At 54.8% G+C, this 16,626-nt stretch overlaps 1 protein-coding gene across 2 annotated transcripts in view; it reads right to left on the bottom strand.

The window, feature by feature from the left end:
- The window catches only part of GRID1 (glutamate ionotropic receptor delta type subunit 1), a 655,245-nt gene extending 644,019 nt beyond the window's left edge, over positions 1 to 11,226 (bottom strand). For both annotated transcript variants that reach the window (XM_057735455.1, XM_057735456.1), the window contains exons 1-2: positions 11,041 to 11,226; positions 8,693 to 8,848 (exon numbers count right to left, since the gene is read on the bottom strand). In XM_057735455.1, coding sequence (XP_057591438.1) covers positions 8,693 to 8,848; positions 11,041 to 11,119 — 235 coding nt within the window. In that variant the 5' untranslated portion in view covers positions 11,120 to 11,226. The remainder of the gene's footprint in view (positions 1 to 8,692; positions 8,849 to 11,040) is intronic.
- Between the last annotated feature and the right edge of the window lie 5,400 nt (positions 11,227 to 16,626).

Below are 16,626 nucleotides of genomic sequence, written 5' to 3'. Positions count from 1 at the left end.
CAGCAAGACTGCAATTCCGTGCAGCGATGGTCTACAGGTTCCTGGAACCCCAGCCCACACCAGGGGCTCCAGGCAGCCCCCACATAAACCGTGTCATCGATATCAACCTGCCTCCTGGGACACCAGCAAGGCCAGGATCAACTCCAAGCCACCCTAAATGGGACAGGGTTGGAAAGCCTGCCCAGCCCAGGTCAGAGAGTGGAAGGAGGCCAAGAGCCCCTTGGGACCACTCGGGCTGGCACTGTAATAACCATCCCAACCTCTGTGCTTGGCCCTGGGCTGGGCATTGTAGTACATTTCCTCAACTGACCATCACGCTGTCCTCTGTGTCATCATTCCCATCTCCCAGTCCAGGAAACTGAGGTAACCGGCCCAGAGTCAGACAGCAGAGCAGGGACAGGAACCCCAGGCTGTGCGTGAGATCAACAAGACTCCTTCTGCCTTCAACTCGGCTTGTGGGTTCCATGTTCGTTCTCACACAGACACGTGGGAAGGCCAGGCTGAGCTCTGCCTGGAAAGAGGCGCAGGGCAGGCAGAGACAGAACTGCAGTGTCTAGCTGCCTCTGCTGGGTCTGGCAAAGAACTAATACAAGGGAAGCAAACGAGGCAGACAGGGCTAGCCAGAGCCACATACTCCTGATCTGGCTCGTGGAGGAGGGGTGGCCTGGGATGAGGACTGCCCTGGGCTCCAGCTGGCAGCCCCTGGCTTCACTTACTAGGAGCCTGCCCTGCCCAGACTGGGGCCAGAAACAGATAGAAGAGGGCTATCTAACCACCTCCCAGCTACCCTGCCTGTGCTTCAGGCCCACAAGGGAGAACCGTGGGTCTTTCTCTCCTCAACCTCTGGCCACTGGCCAGGAAACTGGCTATTTATAGGCTGGAAGGAAGATCTTGAGAGAACCCAACTTATGGGATATTGGACATGGACCCAGCTGCCATCCTGGACCCCATGCCCGTCAGAGAGGCCAGACCCCAGAGAAGGGAGCAGTTACAGGCCTGCCCATGGCAGAGATGAGTCTCCACTCCAGCCCAGTGCCTTAGCAGAAGAGAGAGAGCTGCTGCTATGCAGGAAGGCAGGGGCGAGGAGGGCACAGGGAGGAGGCAGAGGATGTCTGTAGAATAAACAGGGCCACAGGGAGCCCTGCCGAGCCTACAGGAAGCACAGACTTGCTTAAGTACAGCTGTGGGGGTCACTGATGCTGGTGCCGGCAATAGCCAGGCCTGGACGCCAATCTTCACCTTGTTACTTATGAAGCATTGAGCCCAAGTCTTCTGAGAGCTGGGCCTGTCCAGGCCCTAGTTCACAGAGGACAAGATTGGTAGACACAGACTGGCTCTCTTCTGAGAGCCTGGGGGAGCAGGGGACCCAGGCTTCCTGACTTCCCCCTACACCAAAGGGATGCCCAGCACTTCCTGGAGCAGAAGGGCAAGTAAATGAGTGAGCAAAGGGGACCTGATGGGAGCCATGGATTTGGTCCAATCAGGATCCAATATCTAAAATTCTTTTTGGGTTTTCGTTTCTTTGTTATTGTTGTTTTAACGAGTCACCAAGGAAATGAGAGGGCTGTTTTGACATGAGTTGGGTAGTAGATATTTGCCTCATTCACCAACTGTTTCCAGTTTTCTCTCTCTTTCCAGACACATAGTAGGTCTGTGCTTCCTGGATCCCTTACAACTGGTTGGAACCACTTGACTAGTTCCGCTCAGTAAATTATAACTAGAAGTGATATGTGCCATGTCCAGGCAGAGACCCCTAAGAGCTCTCTTTCCCTCTGGCACAGCAACTAGCAATATTCAAGCTGAGAGACCACTATGAGCCAAGGTCCCGGCTGACGTGTAGCACGAGCAGGAGAGGAGTTTGTACTACGTTACGCCACTAGACTTGGAGAGTGTCACAAAAGCATAACTGAGTCTATGCTGACTGATAAAGGGAACCACAGAACAAAATCAAAGGGTAGGAACAAACAGGCACTTCCCTGGGTGGCCAAGTCTAAAAAGATTCATATCTAGGGATCAGACTAGGTTAGAAATGGTTTGGGAACAAGCAGTACAGACTCAATGTTCCAAGTTTTTAGGTGACAGAATTCTGTGCTAGGAGATTTTTGACCTGGCAACTACAAGAATTTGGAAAGAGTCTGTCTGCCCTTACAAGATGTGGCTTTGAGGGTTAAGGGGCATTGTTAGCTATCCTCCAAGAGAAACCTGGAGAAATGGCCCCAACATGCTGCTCTAGACAGGAAGGCTGTTAAAGTTCCCAAGTCACCAGGAATGGGAATAGCAGCAGCTTGGAGGCAGCATGAGGACAAGTGTCTCACTAGACCCATGGCCTCCAACCCACACACCTGGCGTGAGATGCCCATCTGTTTACTGCCAGTTAAGTCCAACCTCCCAACCTGGGGGCAAGGCCATGGCAACAGGGATACGAAAAGGGAGCCTCTAGAACCCATTAAATATGAGCGTGTGGGGAGGGCAGGAGTATAGTCTATGAACAGAGAGTGCGTGTGTTTGGACACACAAAAGTGACCCTAGAATGAAGGACAACTCTGAAGCCTGTAGTTCAGCTGAGGGAAGACGGTAGTTATTCTCTTACACAGACACGGGTTTGTGAGAAATCCTGAGTGGGGACTATATGCTTCCCTGCCCCCAGTCCAACGTTAGTGAGCAGCCACCATCAGCACCTGCAGCCACGGCCACAGCCATCTTCTGGCTCAAAGCATCGCTGGCAGCAGCCCTGTGTGTCAGCCGAGTAAGACTGACCTCTGTAGGGACCCCACCTTGTGCTCTAGGTGAGTGGGGTGGAGGGTGGGGTGAGGAGGGGCCTTTGAAGAACCTGGCCTGGAAGAAATGGAGGTCACGGCTTGCGGGGTGGCACAGACTTACAGTCTAGCTATTCACCAAGCAGATTCCTCTAGGAACCTCCTTAGGCACGAGCAGCTTGCAGGCCCCGGGAAGGAAGTCGGGTGTCACGGGAGAGCACAGGGAAGTCTGTAGAGGCCTGCAGGCTTGCAGTGTGCCACCTCCAGAGCAAGTGTGATAGACAGGGAAACATGGCCGTATGCTCCAAGTGACAAGAGGATGCGACCCAGTAAGCAAGAGTGCAGCCAACCGTGCGGAAGAAAGGAAAGGGTCACAACATGCACGGTCTGCAACAGGCCCCCCCAGGTGTGCCAACACGGTAGCAGAAAAATGGCCCACATCCTAATCCCCAGAACAGTGAATACGCTAGGCCACATGGCAAAAGAGAATCGAGGCTGCAATGGAATTAGGATTGCTAATCAACTGACTTGAAGATAAGGAGATAGGCCTGGATGACCCCGGTGGGCCCACGGCCATCACAAGGTTCCTGGGAGGAGGGAGACAGAAAACTCAGAGGAGGAGGTGTGAGGACAGAAGTGACTTGCTGTGAGAATGCCCCACACACCACTGCTGGCTTTAAAGACAGAGGAGGGGGAGCAGAAGCTAAGGAAGGCAGGCAGCCTCCGGAAGCTGAAAAGGCAAGAAAACAGATTCTCTCCTAGAGCCTCCAGAAGGATCCAGCACTGCCGACACTTTGATTTTAGCCCAACGAGACCCAAGTCAGGCTTCTGTCCGGCAGCACTGTAAGATAATACTTTTCTGTGGTTTTTGTTGTTGTTGTTTGTTTTGGCCACACTGCACAGGCTTATGGGATCTTAGTTCCCCAACCAGGGATTGAACCTGGGCCCTCAGCAGTGAAAGCACCAAGTCCTAACCACTGGACAACCAGGGAATTCCCTATGTTCCCGTTTTTAACCAGCAAAGTTGTTCAATTTGTTTCAGCACCAAGAGAAAAATTATGCAGCTGAGTGGATGGGAATGACGTTGGTGGGCCTGCAAGCATCTTTAATGACACTAACATCACCCCTAGGGAAATGCTGACAGTATCTCCCAGGCAGGGACCAATAATGCCCTTAACAGGGAGAATAGTGGGTCTGCCAGCAGGGGGCTGCAAAACTATAGCCTCAACGAGACCTATGATTCTGAAGGGAAGTTAAAGAAGACACCAGAGGCATCACAGCTCAGGGAGGGAAACCATCAAGCAGATGTCATAGAGTATAAGCAGCAGGGTGACCACCTAGGAGTGACCAGTATAATATGAGCAAGACCATCAGATGGACACCACTAAGCTCACTGTGCTTTATTTTCCTTTTATTTCATTGTCTCATTGTTGTATTCTGTGAACACCAAGCTATACTTGGGTGATTTTTACCTTGTCTTCCTAAAACACTTTTGTGCTTGTAGTAACTAAAAGGAATATTGCCTCACATACATTCCTTTTTTCTTCATCTTCCCTAAATTGTTATCTTTCCACTCTATGACAGATATATCTACAGCATAACCAATAACTCAAATCTTTTACCTACAGTAAAAGATAATACTGTGAACGGAGACTTGTGTTCAGGCAGTTCTTTTATGCTTTTATGCATTTATATAATCTTCTCCTAGCAGGCACTTTAAAGCAATATGAAATTTTTTTATTTAACAAATTAGTATCTCTTCTAGTATCTAGAAGACAAACTTTCACACTTATTGTTAATACAGACTTTGTCAACTAAATCTAAGATACAACCTTTAAGAGACTTAAATATCATTTCTGTGTTATCATTTGCTAAATCCTCACCAAATGCATGTTTTATTAAAAAGTGATCCAGTTGCTTACATAAACTGACCAACTGCCACAAAAGGTAGCTTGTAAGAAGCTTGTATCGATACAAAATCAGCCTGAAGAAATTGCAGGTATAAATCTTAGGACCAACAAGCCAAAGTAGAGTTTCTTGTTTTCTTCATTAAATAGTTAAGCATATCTCAACATAAATGTTTGTATTTTTTAAAAATAAGTTGTTTTGGATATTGCAAAATATATGCAGCCATTAAAAGTAACATTTACAAATAGTTCATAGTGATTTCAGAAGCCAATGATATGTTAAATGAAAAAAAAAATATATATATATATACACACATACATACACAGAATGAACAGAATGGGAGCTCTCAGCACTTAACAAAATTCAGTGGGTGAAAAAAGACTAGAAGGAAAGAACAGTGGTAGATTCCGAACAATTTTGTTCTGTCTCTTTATGCTTTCCTGCACCTTCCACATTTTATATAATGAGCATGCGTTGCCCTTTTCCTTTTTCACATTCTTAAATTAATTCATGCTCATTGTAGCAAAGCATTTCTTTTATAATCAGGAGGGGAAAAGTTAAGCAAAAAGCTGAAAATGAAAAGGTCAGTTAGGGTCCGCTCTCAAGGAATTCACTAGCTTAAGCAATGATGCAGCTGAAAATATCAACAGCCTCAAGAGAAGCTGAGACGGATTCACAGCTGGTCAAGAAATGGAGAGGGAATTCATGTTTACTGAACACCTACCGCAGGCCTTCTGCAGACAATTCATACATGTCTCATCTCATTTAATTCTCACAATAATTCCAGGAGGCGGGTACTGTGGTTGTTCCCTCTCAACAGATATGTGAACAGAGGCTCAGAACAGGGCCAGACCTCTCCCAAAATCACACTACACATAAGACAAGCAAGATTTGAACCCAGTTTCTTGGGCTCCAGGAACTAAGCTCTTATTCCTGCATGGCACTACCTCTCAGGCCCAAATGGGGCAGCATCACTTCAATCCCAAATCCACCATGGAGATGGGGGGTTGTCATTGGGAGCTCATCCAGTCCATGATGGAGACTGTACCTCAGTCTGCCTTTGCCCTCATCCTTGGCCACTCCGCAGCCAAGAAGTCCTTTCCTTTCCCATCTGAGCTGTATCTACCACACATATCCTGCTGCTGTGACTGTCCAAGCCCAGGAGAAAGATGAGATATCTATCGAGCAGAGCCAAGCCATGGGATGGACAGCACCCCACAGAGCACAGAAGGAAGGACAGACACCCAGCCATCTGAGTGCTTGCCCCACCAAGCGCCAGGCCAGGGAGGAGGCGCCACTGTGCCCAGCTGGGCAGGCCCTGAGGCTCTCCAGGGGCTAGCTCCTCCCATCCTTGGTAACATCCCAGGGCTTCAAAAGGTCATGGGATAACAATGTGAATTTCTGCCCAAGCAGCTAATCAGCTGAAAGCATGCCAGCTTTAACCAGCACACGCCCTCTGGGCAGAGGGTAGCCCAACACCACCTGGTCAGTACTCCTCTACCTGGACAACTGGCATCTCTCGGCATCCAATTCTCTAGTCCTGGATGTGCACACTCACTCACACCCTTCCGAGACTGTGTCAGCCTGCCATTCTTGGAGCTTGAGACATTTTTCCAGTTATAAAAATAGAGAAATTGAGACCCAGGAAAGGCCCCTGGGTGGAGCCCTGTGTCTCCACAACAAAGTTGCATTAGGGCTTGAAGGCTGAAAGGCCCATAGCTCTGTTTTACTTGGCTTGTATTGTGTTATTCAAATTGTTTGATTAGTTGACAACAGTTAGAAATCAGGTTTTACATTAAAGTCCAGATTTGGGGCTCCTCTTCAAAAAAAATAAAATCAGCACATTTAGAACACTAGGATTTTCATTCCCAAATGATAAAATCGGCTGAAGCTATGGAACAGCTGCTCCCTTTAACAGAGATGGCCTCTGCACACCCCACACTCCAGGTTCTTCCAGGCCCAGCTGCCCAGTTCACCCATGTGTGTTACCTGCCTGAGATTGTAATCCTGGGCAAGAGCATTATCTGCAGTCTCTAGGGACCTGCTGCTCGAGGAGGGTAAGGCGGCCAGTGGTCATCATTTGGAGCAAAATGAATGAGCACAGAATACTCAACACAGCAGAGGGGAAGTCAACGCAAACATGTGAACAGAGAAGGTGGAAGAGCCAAGCTGCCATGGCGAACACAGGCGACATCCTTAGCACACTGTGAGTTCCCTAGGGCAGGAAATAGGTGCTTTCCAGCTGTGTCCTCAGATCCCAAGCACAAAGAATGAATGTCCACAGAGACAAGTGTATGGAGACAGTGTCAAGGGTGCATGAGGCACTGTGAAAATTATGACATGTAACTGGAAAAGCCTGTGTCACCACAGATCCCCACACCAGCTAGGGTCATTCTTGCCTAAGGAGGTCCCACCCTCCCCTGGCTAGAGTCCACCCCAAGCACATGTAACAGTTGTGATGAGGGCACACAGAAAAGTCCAAGGGCAGGGCATGTAGGGCCAGGGACTGCAGGTAGGGAATGATCAGACAGCAAAGAAGGACAGGGATTCCTCTTCCTGTACCTCAGTGAACATCAGACATCTGCCAGGGCTGGGAGTGGCCACTCCCCTGATAGACAACACCAGCCCCACCCCACACATCACCGCCCCAAAACACATTCAGACCTCCAGGTTTTTACAACTACCTCAAGACATCCTTGGACCTTCAGGCCCCAGAGCTGGGCGTTCTCCCTCCTCTGCAAGAATAGGAGACTCCCCAAAACCTCCTTTTAGGACAAAGTTCTCCCCAGCACCAGTTCTGACCTTCTGAACCCAGACCAGAGCCTTCACTGAGTCACCCTATCCTTGGAGATACCAGAAGACCAGCAGCCAACATATAACCTATAGCAGGAGGAGGTCTCTGGGCCCAGGGACTTGGCAGGGGGGAGAGGTGGACTTGCCTGGAACCCTCAGCCAGCCCACCTCCTCCCTACACCCACCCACTGTCCTGTGTGTTCCTCCTGGGAGGAATCCCTGCCACCAGCTGTGCTCTCTGTCCTCAATACTCCTGGGGGAGGGCCTCCGAGTCAAAGCCATGGACATATGGAACTAGGAGAACCCATAGATATGGGGGCAGAGGAGAGGAAAGGGGCCCTGGGCCAGGCAGATATCAGGGGCAGAGAGAGCCTTAGTCCCCGATGAGGAAGCAGGCATCGTGGGAGAGAAACCCGAGTCCCACACCCTAGGCTCAAGCCAGGTGGGAGAGGAGCGAATGCTAGACGAGAGAAAAGCAGAGGCGGCTGCCTTGCTTAGCCGCGCACTTGCTGCCTGCGGGCCGAGTTTGCGGACCACAGCCGCCCAGGCGCGGTTTAGGATTTCCCCCGCAGCCTGGCCTGACCCAACTCAGCTTCTTTCCTGGTCAAACAGCGCCCACCTCCGGCTCAGGCGGCAACGCCTCCGCCCACGGCGGGGACAGCGAGGGAGCGTGGCTCCTCCAAACCCGGAGAAGGAGCCCGGCCCGCAGAGGAAGAGGGCGGAGGCACAGAGGGGCCTCGAGGCGCGAGATGCTGCGCGTCCCAGGTTGTGCTCGGGAGAGGGGAGAGCACGGGCTCGCAAGCCAGACGCGCTCCTCGCTCCTCGCTCGGCAGCGAAGAAGACACCGGCCCATCCAGGCCAGGGGAGGTGCACCAACACAGGTATCCTGCTCGCAGACACGCCCACCCACACTCAACAAAGACGGCCCGGAGCCACACACGCCTACGCGGCCACCCAGCTGGAAAGGAGCCGCGCAAGCCCGCCCCACACCCCGCAAGGAGCCCAGCTTCCTGCTCACAAGCTCTCGGTTCCAGCTCCTCGGCACAGCGCATTCCCCGCACCACTGCTTCGGTGGGCCGGGGAGGGAGCGCGCACGGTGAGCGGCGCCGTGACTGCCCAGGCGCACAGAGGGGCCCTGCGTGGCCAGGCTCTTCACAACCATGCAGGTCTCCAGTGCTGCACCGCCTGGCAGGCCCCGGCCCTGTTAGCCCTGGGCACCGCGGCCTGCCACTCACCTTCCTGCACAGCCTGGAAAGGATTGTTGGCCTCGATGACCTTGATGGAGTAGGTGATCTTCTCGCTCTGCAGGATGTCATCGTTGAGGCTCAGGTCCGACACGGCCAGCTGGAACACCCTGTCGTCCTTGGCTGCGTTCTCCTCAAAGATGGCACCTGGAGGACAGGAGGGGTCAAGACCAGGACTAAAGAGGGGCTCTCCCTCTCCAACCCCACCCCACCCTAGCCTTGGCCCTCCCATCATGGTGCTGGCAGGACTGCAGGTTGCCAGGTGGTGGGAGTTCTGGGCTGGGGTTTCAGCCTGATAGGAGAGTTTAAGGCTCTCCTTGGTCTACCAACACAGAAATACGCCCCCCAAATATGCCAGCACAGTTGTCATGAGTTACACATGCACATGGCACACGCTGCCACCAGGTCACACAATTGTCTCACAACCAAACCACCTCATGCATCAACCATGCCCCACATAATGGACTGAGCCAAGCTGGCGTGACCTCAGGCAGCAGCTAAATGCCCTGACATGGCCCCGTGAGTCCTATCCCAGGAGCCAGAAAGTTCCCCTGCAGGCAAGTGTCCCCAGCCCCAATCCCAAAACGGAACAATGACTTCCTTCTGCCCTGCGCACCGCCCTTTGCAAGCAGGTCCACAGTGGCTTTCCTAAATCAGGGGGCTTATTTATGCAGGGACCTTTGATGACCGATGACAGGCAGACAGGCAGCTCTGTCCAAGCCTGGCTCCCTGGGCTCTGCCTCCTGCTTTCCATCCCTCCCCACTTTTTCTTCTTCCCTGTACTTTGGGGGGGGGGGGTGGAGAATGTGCCTAGACCCCTTGCCTTCTAACCCAGCAGGGCTGAGGAGCCCAGAAAGAGCCACTCGTGAAAAGGCCTTCTAGAACCATGAACAGCTCCTCCAGGGCCGGCCTCCGGCTGGCCCTCTGCGCTCTTCGTACCGCCTTGGCCGACTCTGCGCTTGAAGCGAGATCGGTCAGACTCGCCAGAGCCTGGCCCTGTAGCCTGGACAACTCCATAGTTCTCCCCCCAACCAGGCCCTAAGGGTCACCACAGTCTCAGGGCTGGGCCCAGTGATCCCCCGAGCTGGGGGCTGAGCACGAGGAGGGAGGTCCCGTTCCATGCTCCACCAAGAGCCGCAATGCTGACCGCGAGACCCAAGCCCCCGCCCCCGCCCCGCCCCCACCTCCACCCTACATTGGGAAGCAGGTTTGGTCCCGGCCCCTGCCCGGGGAATGCAGCGCACCAAGCCCAAGCCTAGTCCCTGACCACCCATCACACCCCTGCCTCGCCTGTCCCATCATCCCTGCCTTCTCACACCTCCCAACCCCCCAGCTTCTACGGCTCTCTGGTCTTTCCCAACTTCCGGAAAGGCGACTGCAGACGGGCTCCCCAAAAGCAACCACTGTCAGCCCCCCAACCCGGCCCAACTTCCTGGGATTTCTCCCCTGCTGCTACCAATTTCCACACACTCCCCATCGGCGGCGCGCCCCCTCCTCCTCTCCTGTATCTCGTCTTCTCTCCTTCCATCAGTCTCTTCCCGCTCAGTGCGCGCGCACACACACTCCCCCCACAACACCACACACCTCGGCCCAGGATTCTTCCCTGACTCCCACCATCCAGACCGTCTGCCGGCCCCCAAGACTTGGTCCATAGGAAACTCTGAGACTGTCCAGGATTGGGCTCCGGTCGCCAAAGCCAGATGAGCGCATACACACACACACACACACACACACACACCAGGGAAACAGGCAGACACTGTGTCCACTCTAACAGGCTGACAGACAGTCGTGCACGCACCAACACAGGCTCCGATGGCCCCATACACCCCAACGCCCTCTCGCAGTGACACCAACACGGCGCCACGGGCGCACACACAGAGACACGCTGACAACACCCACCCACCCACATTCACGCACGGTTCCGGTCGGGCCTCTTTGATCCTACCTTGCCAACTTGGCGAGACCCCGGGCCCTGCCCTCTCTCTGCCCCCGCGGCTCTGAGCTGCGCCTAAGGGTTGGTCCTACCCCGCCGACGGCCCCGCCAGGGGCGCGGGTCTGGACTTGCGTCTAGCCCTGGGTTCCCCGCAGCCGCGGCCCTAAGTGTCGGCAGAGGCCGCGGGGCCCCGCAGGGGCATTGGAGCCCCGGGGAGCAGCGGGAGCCCGCGGGAGCGCGGCGCGGCCCGTGCACATCTCCTCCGAGGGGCGGCGCGGCGCGGCCCTTCGGGGGAGCACCGCCTGCCGAGCCCCTCGGCCCAGGGAACTGCCAAGTTTGGACGCCGCGCACCCCCCGCGCCGCTGGGGCCCCCGCCCAGCCTCGGCCCCGCGCCCGCCGCGCTCACCAATGTGGATGATGGAGTCGGCCCGCACCGACACGCACTGGCATATCCAGGGTAGAAGCCACAGCGTCAGCGCTTCCATGTCCCCCGGGCGCGCGGCTCATCCGCCCGGGCCCGGGGCGAGGCCGAGGGCAGCGCGGAGCGGGGAGGCGCCGGTCCGGGTGCAGTCCCGGGCCGCTCCCCGGGAGAGCCAAGCCCGCCCGTGCGTCTTCCCCCGCGCGCCCGCCCCTGCGCCCTGCGCCCGCCCCAGCCCAGCCCAGCCCAGCCCAGAGCGGTCGGGCTCCCGCTCCGGCTCCGGTGGTGGCTGCGGCGGCGCTGGCAGCCCGAGCCCAGGCCGGCGCGGCGGGGGCGGCCCGCGGCGGCGGCGGCGGCGGCGGCGGCGCCCCCAGAGGCTCGGGAGGCTTCGGAGGCGGCGGAGGCGGCGGCGGCGGCAGCCGGGCCGGCGCGGCGGCTCCGGGCTCGCTGTGTGTCTGAGCCCCGGCGAGGAGCCGAACTGCGGAGGACGCCCCCTCCCCTCCCCCTCCCCCTCGACTCCGCTCCCCCTCCCCTGCCTGCCCGCCTCCCTCCCCTCCGCCCTCCTCTCGACCACGTGACTGCGGAGCCGCTGCCTCGCTGCGCGGCGCTCTCCCGCTCGCGGCTCGGTGGGGGCGCCGGGTGCTCCGCGCTGCCAGCCGGAGGGACACTCGGAGGCCAGCGGGGTGGTGGGGACCGGCTGGCGCTGCGGCGCACAAGAGACTTGGCGGCCCTGGGCTTCGTGCCCCCCGTTCGCCAGGAACCGGAGGATGGAGAAGGGTCGGCCTCCGACCGCCCTCGGGGGTTCCCGGAGCCCCCTGGCGCCCGCCGACCTCAGCCGCCTTGCGTCTTGGGCCATGACCCCCGCCCTGGACAGAGAGCCCCTCGCGGAGCCGGGCCAGGGGTAGTCAGGAGAGAGACCGGGCGGAGCGCTGAGCCAGGCACCGAGACGCAAGGGGAGCCTAAGGGGACCCGCCGCGGCCGCGGGCTCGAACCCTAGCTGGCCCCACGGACATTGGCGGGCGCCCATCCCCCGCCCCGCGGCCGGGGGCTCAGCGACAGTCGGGCAGGAGGCTCGGACTCTGAAGCCCAATTCATGGCCGGAAACCAGCGCATCCGTGACCGCGGCGCCTGGACGTGAGGAGCCTTCCAAGCGGCCGGCGTGCTGACTCCGACTCTGCACGGAGCCTTTCCGCGCGAGCCCGGGCGGAGAGCCCGCTCCTCGAGGCCAGCGCAGAGCGGGGCTCTCTCCGCCGCTCAGGGAATGCCTCCGGCCAGCAACCACCAGATGTAGCATTAAGCAGCTTGGGCTCCAGCCTGGGAGGAGGTGGCAAGCCTGACGCGTAGCCACCCTCCCCATCCTCCTCTCCCCCCCACCCCCCAACAAGTTCCAGACAGACTGGGCTCCACGTGGCATACCCAAGATTTCAGGGAGACAGCTGAGCCTTCCCGGACCGGGATTCCGCGGAAGCTCGGTCTGGGCGTGCCTGGCAGAGCCTAGTGCAAGGGGCCACTTCGGCGAGCTCGGGAGCGCCCCTTGGCCCTGTCTTTGGCCCGGCCCCAAGGCCCCTTCCTTGATCAGGGCCGTACGCAGGGCGCAAGGGATTCAGAGAGACGCAGCAAGAGACCTTACCTGGAACTGCCCGCTCAGAGGAGAGGCAGACACCTGAACAGATCTTTCAAAGATGTGGCAAGGACCCTGAATAACCTATGTACTCACAGGCGTGTTCTGGGCTGTGACCCAGCCTGGGAGGAAGAGCCAGGGGATGGCTTCCTGGAGGAGGTGACAGTTCTAAAGGCTGAGTGGGGGTTACCAAGGGAGAAGGAAGGGAGGCTTCCAGGCACTGAATGCTGGTTAGCGAGCCAAGATACGAAGAAAAAGAATTTAGTGTGAGTGCGTCTGTGTGTGTGTATATGAGTATCCCAAGCTGCCTGCCACAGAAGTCACTGGCAAATTTTAGTTTGGAAAGGTGGGGGAGGAGGCTGTGCAGAGGGTACCAGTGCAGGCTTGGAGAGCAGGGAGGCAGCCCTTGCAGTGGCTTATGGGGCTGCAGGGGCAGCCTAGGGGAGAGGAGAAGCTGGGTTGGAGAAACAGCAGGGAACCACATGGGCTGGCAACGTGACTCCCAGTATGAGGGGGCCATGGGCAAGAGGAGAGGAATGACCATGCCTGCGGGAGGCTGAGCTGTCCAGCTGGGTGTGGTGCCCACACAATGGCACTTCTTCAAGAAACCCATCTTAGGGCCCTTGTATTGTAAAACATGCCCCTCCTGGGCTCTACAAACTCCCCATGCCTCCATTCTCATTCCTTGGAAATTCGACCATTCACTGGCTGAAAAGTCATACAGAGAAGGGAAGTAAAGCATGGGTTTTATTATATAACAGTTTGGTTCCTATGGAGACTGTCTCCTCCTCAGAAGGATGGTGGTATGTTCACCCTATAGGGGCTCAAACCTGAGGTCAAGAGCCACAGAGTCAGGGATCCCCAAACACACTTGTTTGGACCCCTGCAATATGTTAGTAAAGTAGGTGTGTGATACTTCTAACCCAGTTAGAAGTTTTTCTTGATATTTATTATTCTGGGTAGTGGTAGCATGATGACAGTGAGACAAGTCTCAAGACCCCCTTCCAAATATTAAGCAGTCAACCTACAAACACACAGTTTGGGGGAGATTTCTATCAGTTTCTAATCTGGATGATGAGGTCCCTCTAGTTTGGGACCTGAGGGCTATGACTCAGGTTGGCATTCCCCTGGAAGCTCCTCTCCTGGATACCACCTTCTCCTCCATTTCTGATAATGTGGGGTCCTTCCTCATCCCAAGATGCTCATCTCTTAATGGTCATCCTCTTACACTTCCAAGCTAAGCCAGTTTTCCCTACCAGACTGGAATGGCCTGGATATCCCTTGACTGGCCAGGAAGGGTACTCTGCACAGGTCCCATTTCTACTAGAGCTGCAAGGCAGGCCCAGAGATCACCAGGGCCCTGTGCCTGCTTACCTCTAGGCAAGACTATTTTAATCCTCTCTGTCACCTGAAGTTGGGACTACCAGGTTCCAAGGATGTTGGCTTATTGGGGCTTTATCAGATTCATCAAAACCTTAATTACTTATTGATCCTGGCGAGCCCAGTCCCTTTAAACCCTGATAATATCTGGGGCTACAAAAGCTGCCTCCCCCAAACCAGGCTCCTGGGAAAGCAACTCCACCTAATGAATAAGTTCACCCCAAGTCTAATAACCTGGCTGGAGAAGAGAGATTAGCAATCTCTGGGTCATATGATACAAACCCATTTCACAGAGAGGAAAACTGAGGCTCAAAGAAAGGAGTAACTCTCACCCAAGGCACCAGGTGAGTTGCTGGACCCAGGACTCAGTCCTCTTGGTTTGCTCCTCACTACACAAAGAGGTATTCACAGAAATTAAAACTGGGTCAATAAATCCTTCATTTTATTAAAACTGGGTCAATAAATCCTCACAGAGTTCAGCCAACACAGGTGAATTCTTTTTCTAAAGAGCTCTTCAGTTATACTAATTCTAACTACATTTATTTAGCATTAACCATTTGCAGCCACTGTGCTCAGCACCCTACATCTTGTTAGGAGATGATATTCCCATTTTCCACTTGGGAAAGGAGAGTGCAAAGAGATAAACTGGGCCCATCAGGAATCTCTAGAATACTAGAATACTACTGGAAGCCAATGGTTTGCCACCAAACCTGCAGATGAAATATCAAGACGGAGAGAATGTGGTGGTCCACTAGGAAGTCACGATCATCACCACTTAGAGCTTCGTCATTCCATAAAGCGGACCTCTCCTTTCTCTGTCATCTTGTTTCTCACCCCAGTCAGTAATTGGACTAAGGAAGCACCAGCTGGAATCCTGACCCTCACAGGAGCCTGTTGCCCTGGCACATTCTATGGGGAGCCGTCTGCTCAATGTAGAATCACTACTGTCCAACCCCTGAAGAGATGCCCCCTCCCCAATCATGTTCCTTTAAGCAAGCCCCCAGATTAGACAAGTTACTGTACCATGAAAGACTGCCTTCCTCTCTCCCCAGCATAGGGCCCACCCGGGATTTCTAAGATAACTCAGTCCAGACCTTCATGAAGGTTACTACTGACAAGAGAGACCAAGGCACAGCCTTGGCATGGAAGATCAGCTCTCCTGAGCACACAAGGAAGAGTGCAACCCAAGTCCTGGGGCCGACCCACTCCGCTGACCAGGGAGGGGTCAGCCAGCATCTTAGAAGGAGCCAGACTTAATGCCCTGAAGCTTCAGTTCTGGGCTGGGCCTTCCCTACCCATGGGCTCCAAGGAACCCAAGTTAGCCAGAATCTGAGCTCAAAAAATCCTACTGCTACGTTCCTCTATTAACCCACAGGGTGTTTCTTTAAAACACACACATACACACACACACACACACACACATTTATTGCTTATTTCATCCGTTCCTTCAGTCTCTGCCTTTGGTCTTCTGTTGTATATTAATTGTTCATCTCTACTTTGTCTTCCTTACCGCTTCTTGCCAACCTCTTTTATCTCATTTTTACTGTTTCTCGGCTTGTATTTATTTTATTTGACCTTCTTTTATATTATTGTATTTTTTATTTTATTTTTACCCTGGTTGGCCCTCTGGGTTTTTACTTTTCAATTTCCCAGGGAAGCAATCTTTTGCATTGCCCTTTCCATTATTTGAGGCTTTCTGTTCATTTAGTCTTGGGTTTTCTCCATGCTGGGGATTGGGCAAGTGCGACTGGAGGTGCCTTCCCTGTACCCACCTTGCAGGAGCTTCCAGGGCAGGACCCACTAGTACGTCCCAGCCCCCTGCTCACACCCAACCTTCATACCCTTTCCAGGTACCTTTCTAGGGCCCTGCTGACGGCACGTGCAGGTGCCCACACCTGGCAGCCCCGTTGAGGAGGCTTCTGTTTGCTGGAACCACACCCCACAGGCTAATGAAGAGGAAGGAAATCACACACAGCACATCCTCCCTAGGTAGAAGCATCTCATTTTTGCAGAGCTGGGGCCCCTATTTTTCGCCATTAGGTGTTCAGTAAACTAGGGCCCAGTTCAGAGTGTGCAGTCCACTTAGAACCAAGATAGTCCAAAAAGTTACCTGTGTGAAAAGTTGCTTCCTTCACAAAAACAAGCTGGAACCTCAGAGGTCTGGTCCCTGTACACAGGCTCTCCAGGCAGGGTGGGTGGCAGTACCAAACATCAGCTCAGTCCCATCTGGGGCTCTCATGCTCATGTCCAGGCTCCCCTTGGCCCCTTGGAGTCCAGCAAGGTCTCCCATTTCCATAGGTCCCTCTGAAGGACAGAAGAGGCAAGCAGGAGTTTGCACAAAGACATTACCAAATGCCAAAGGACAGAAAGAGAGGGGAAGGCTCAGTTCCCAGGAAGGACCCTAAGTGGTCATCTCAGTCCCAGGCCTCCCGGGGAAGCCTGTGTCCCAGCCTCCTCCTAAAGCAGTGCTCCACCAGGTGGTGTCCCCTAGCCTGGATTCAGGGTGTTCTTCAGAGGAAGTTCTGGTTTCCGGGGCTCTAGACCCACCCCACTTCCTTCAGGCTGAACTTGTG

This window comes from Hippopotamus amphibius, chromosome 5, assembly GCF_030028045.1.
Source record: "Hippopotamus amphibius kiboko isolate mHipAmp2 chromosome 5, mHipAmp2.hap2, whole genome shotgun sequence".
Taxonomy (NCBI): domain Eukaryota; kingdom Metazoa; phylum Chordata; class Mammalia; order Artiodactyla; family Hippopotamidae; genus Hippopotamus; species Hippopotamus amphibius.
This window is presented reverse-complemented; position numbering and strand designations above follow the sequence as displayed.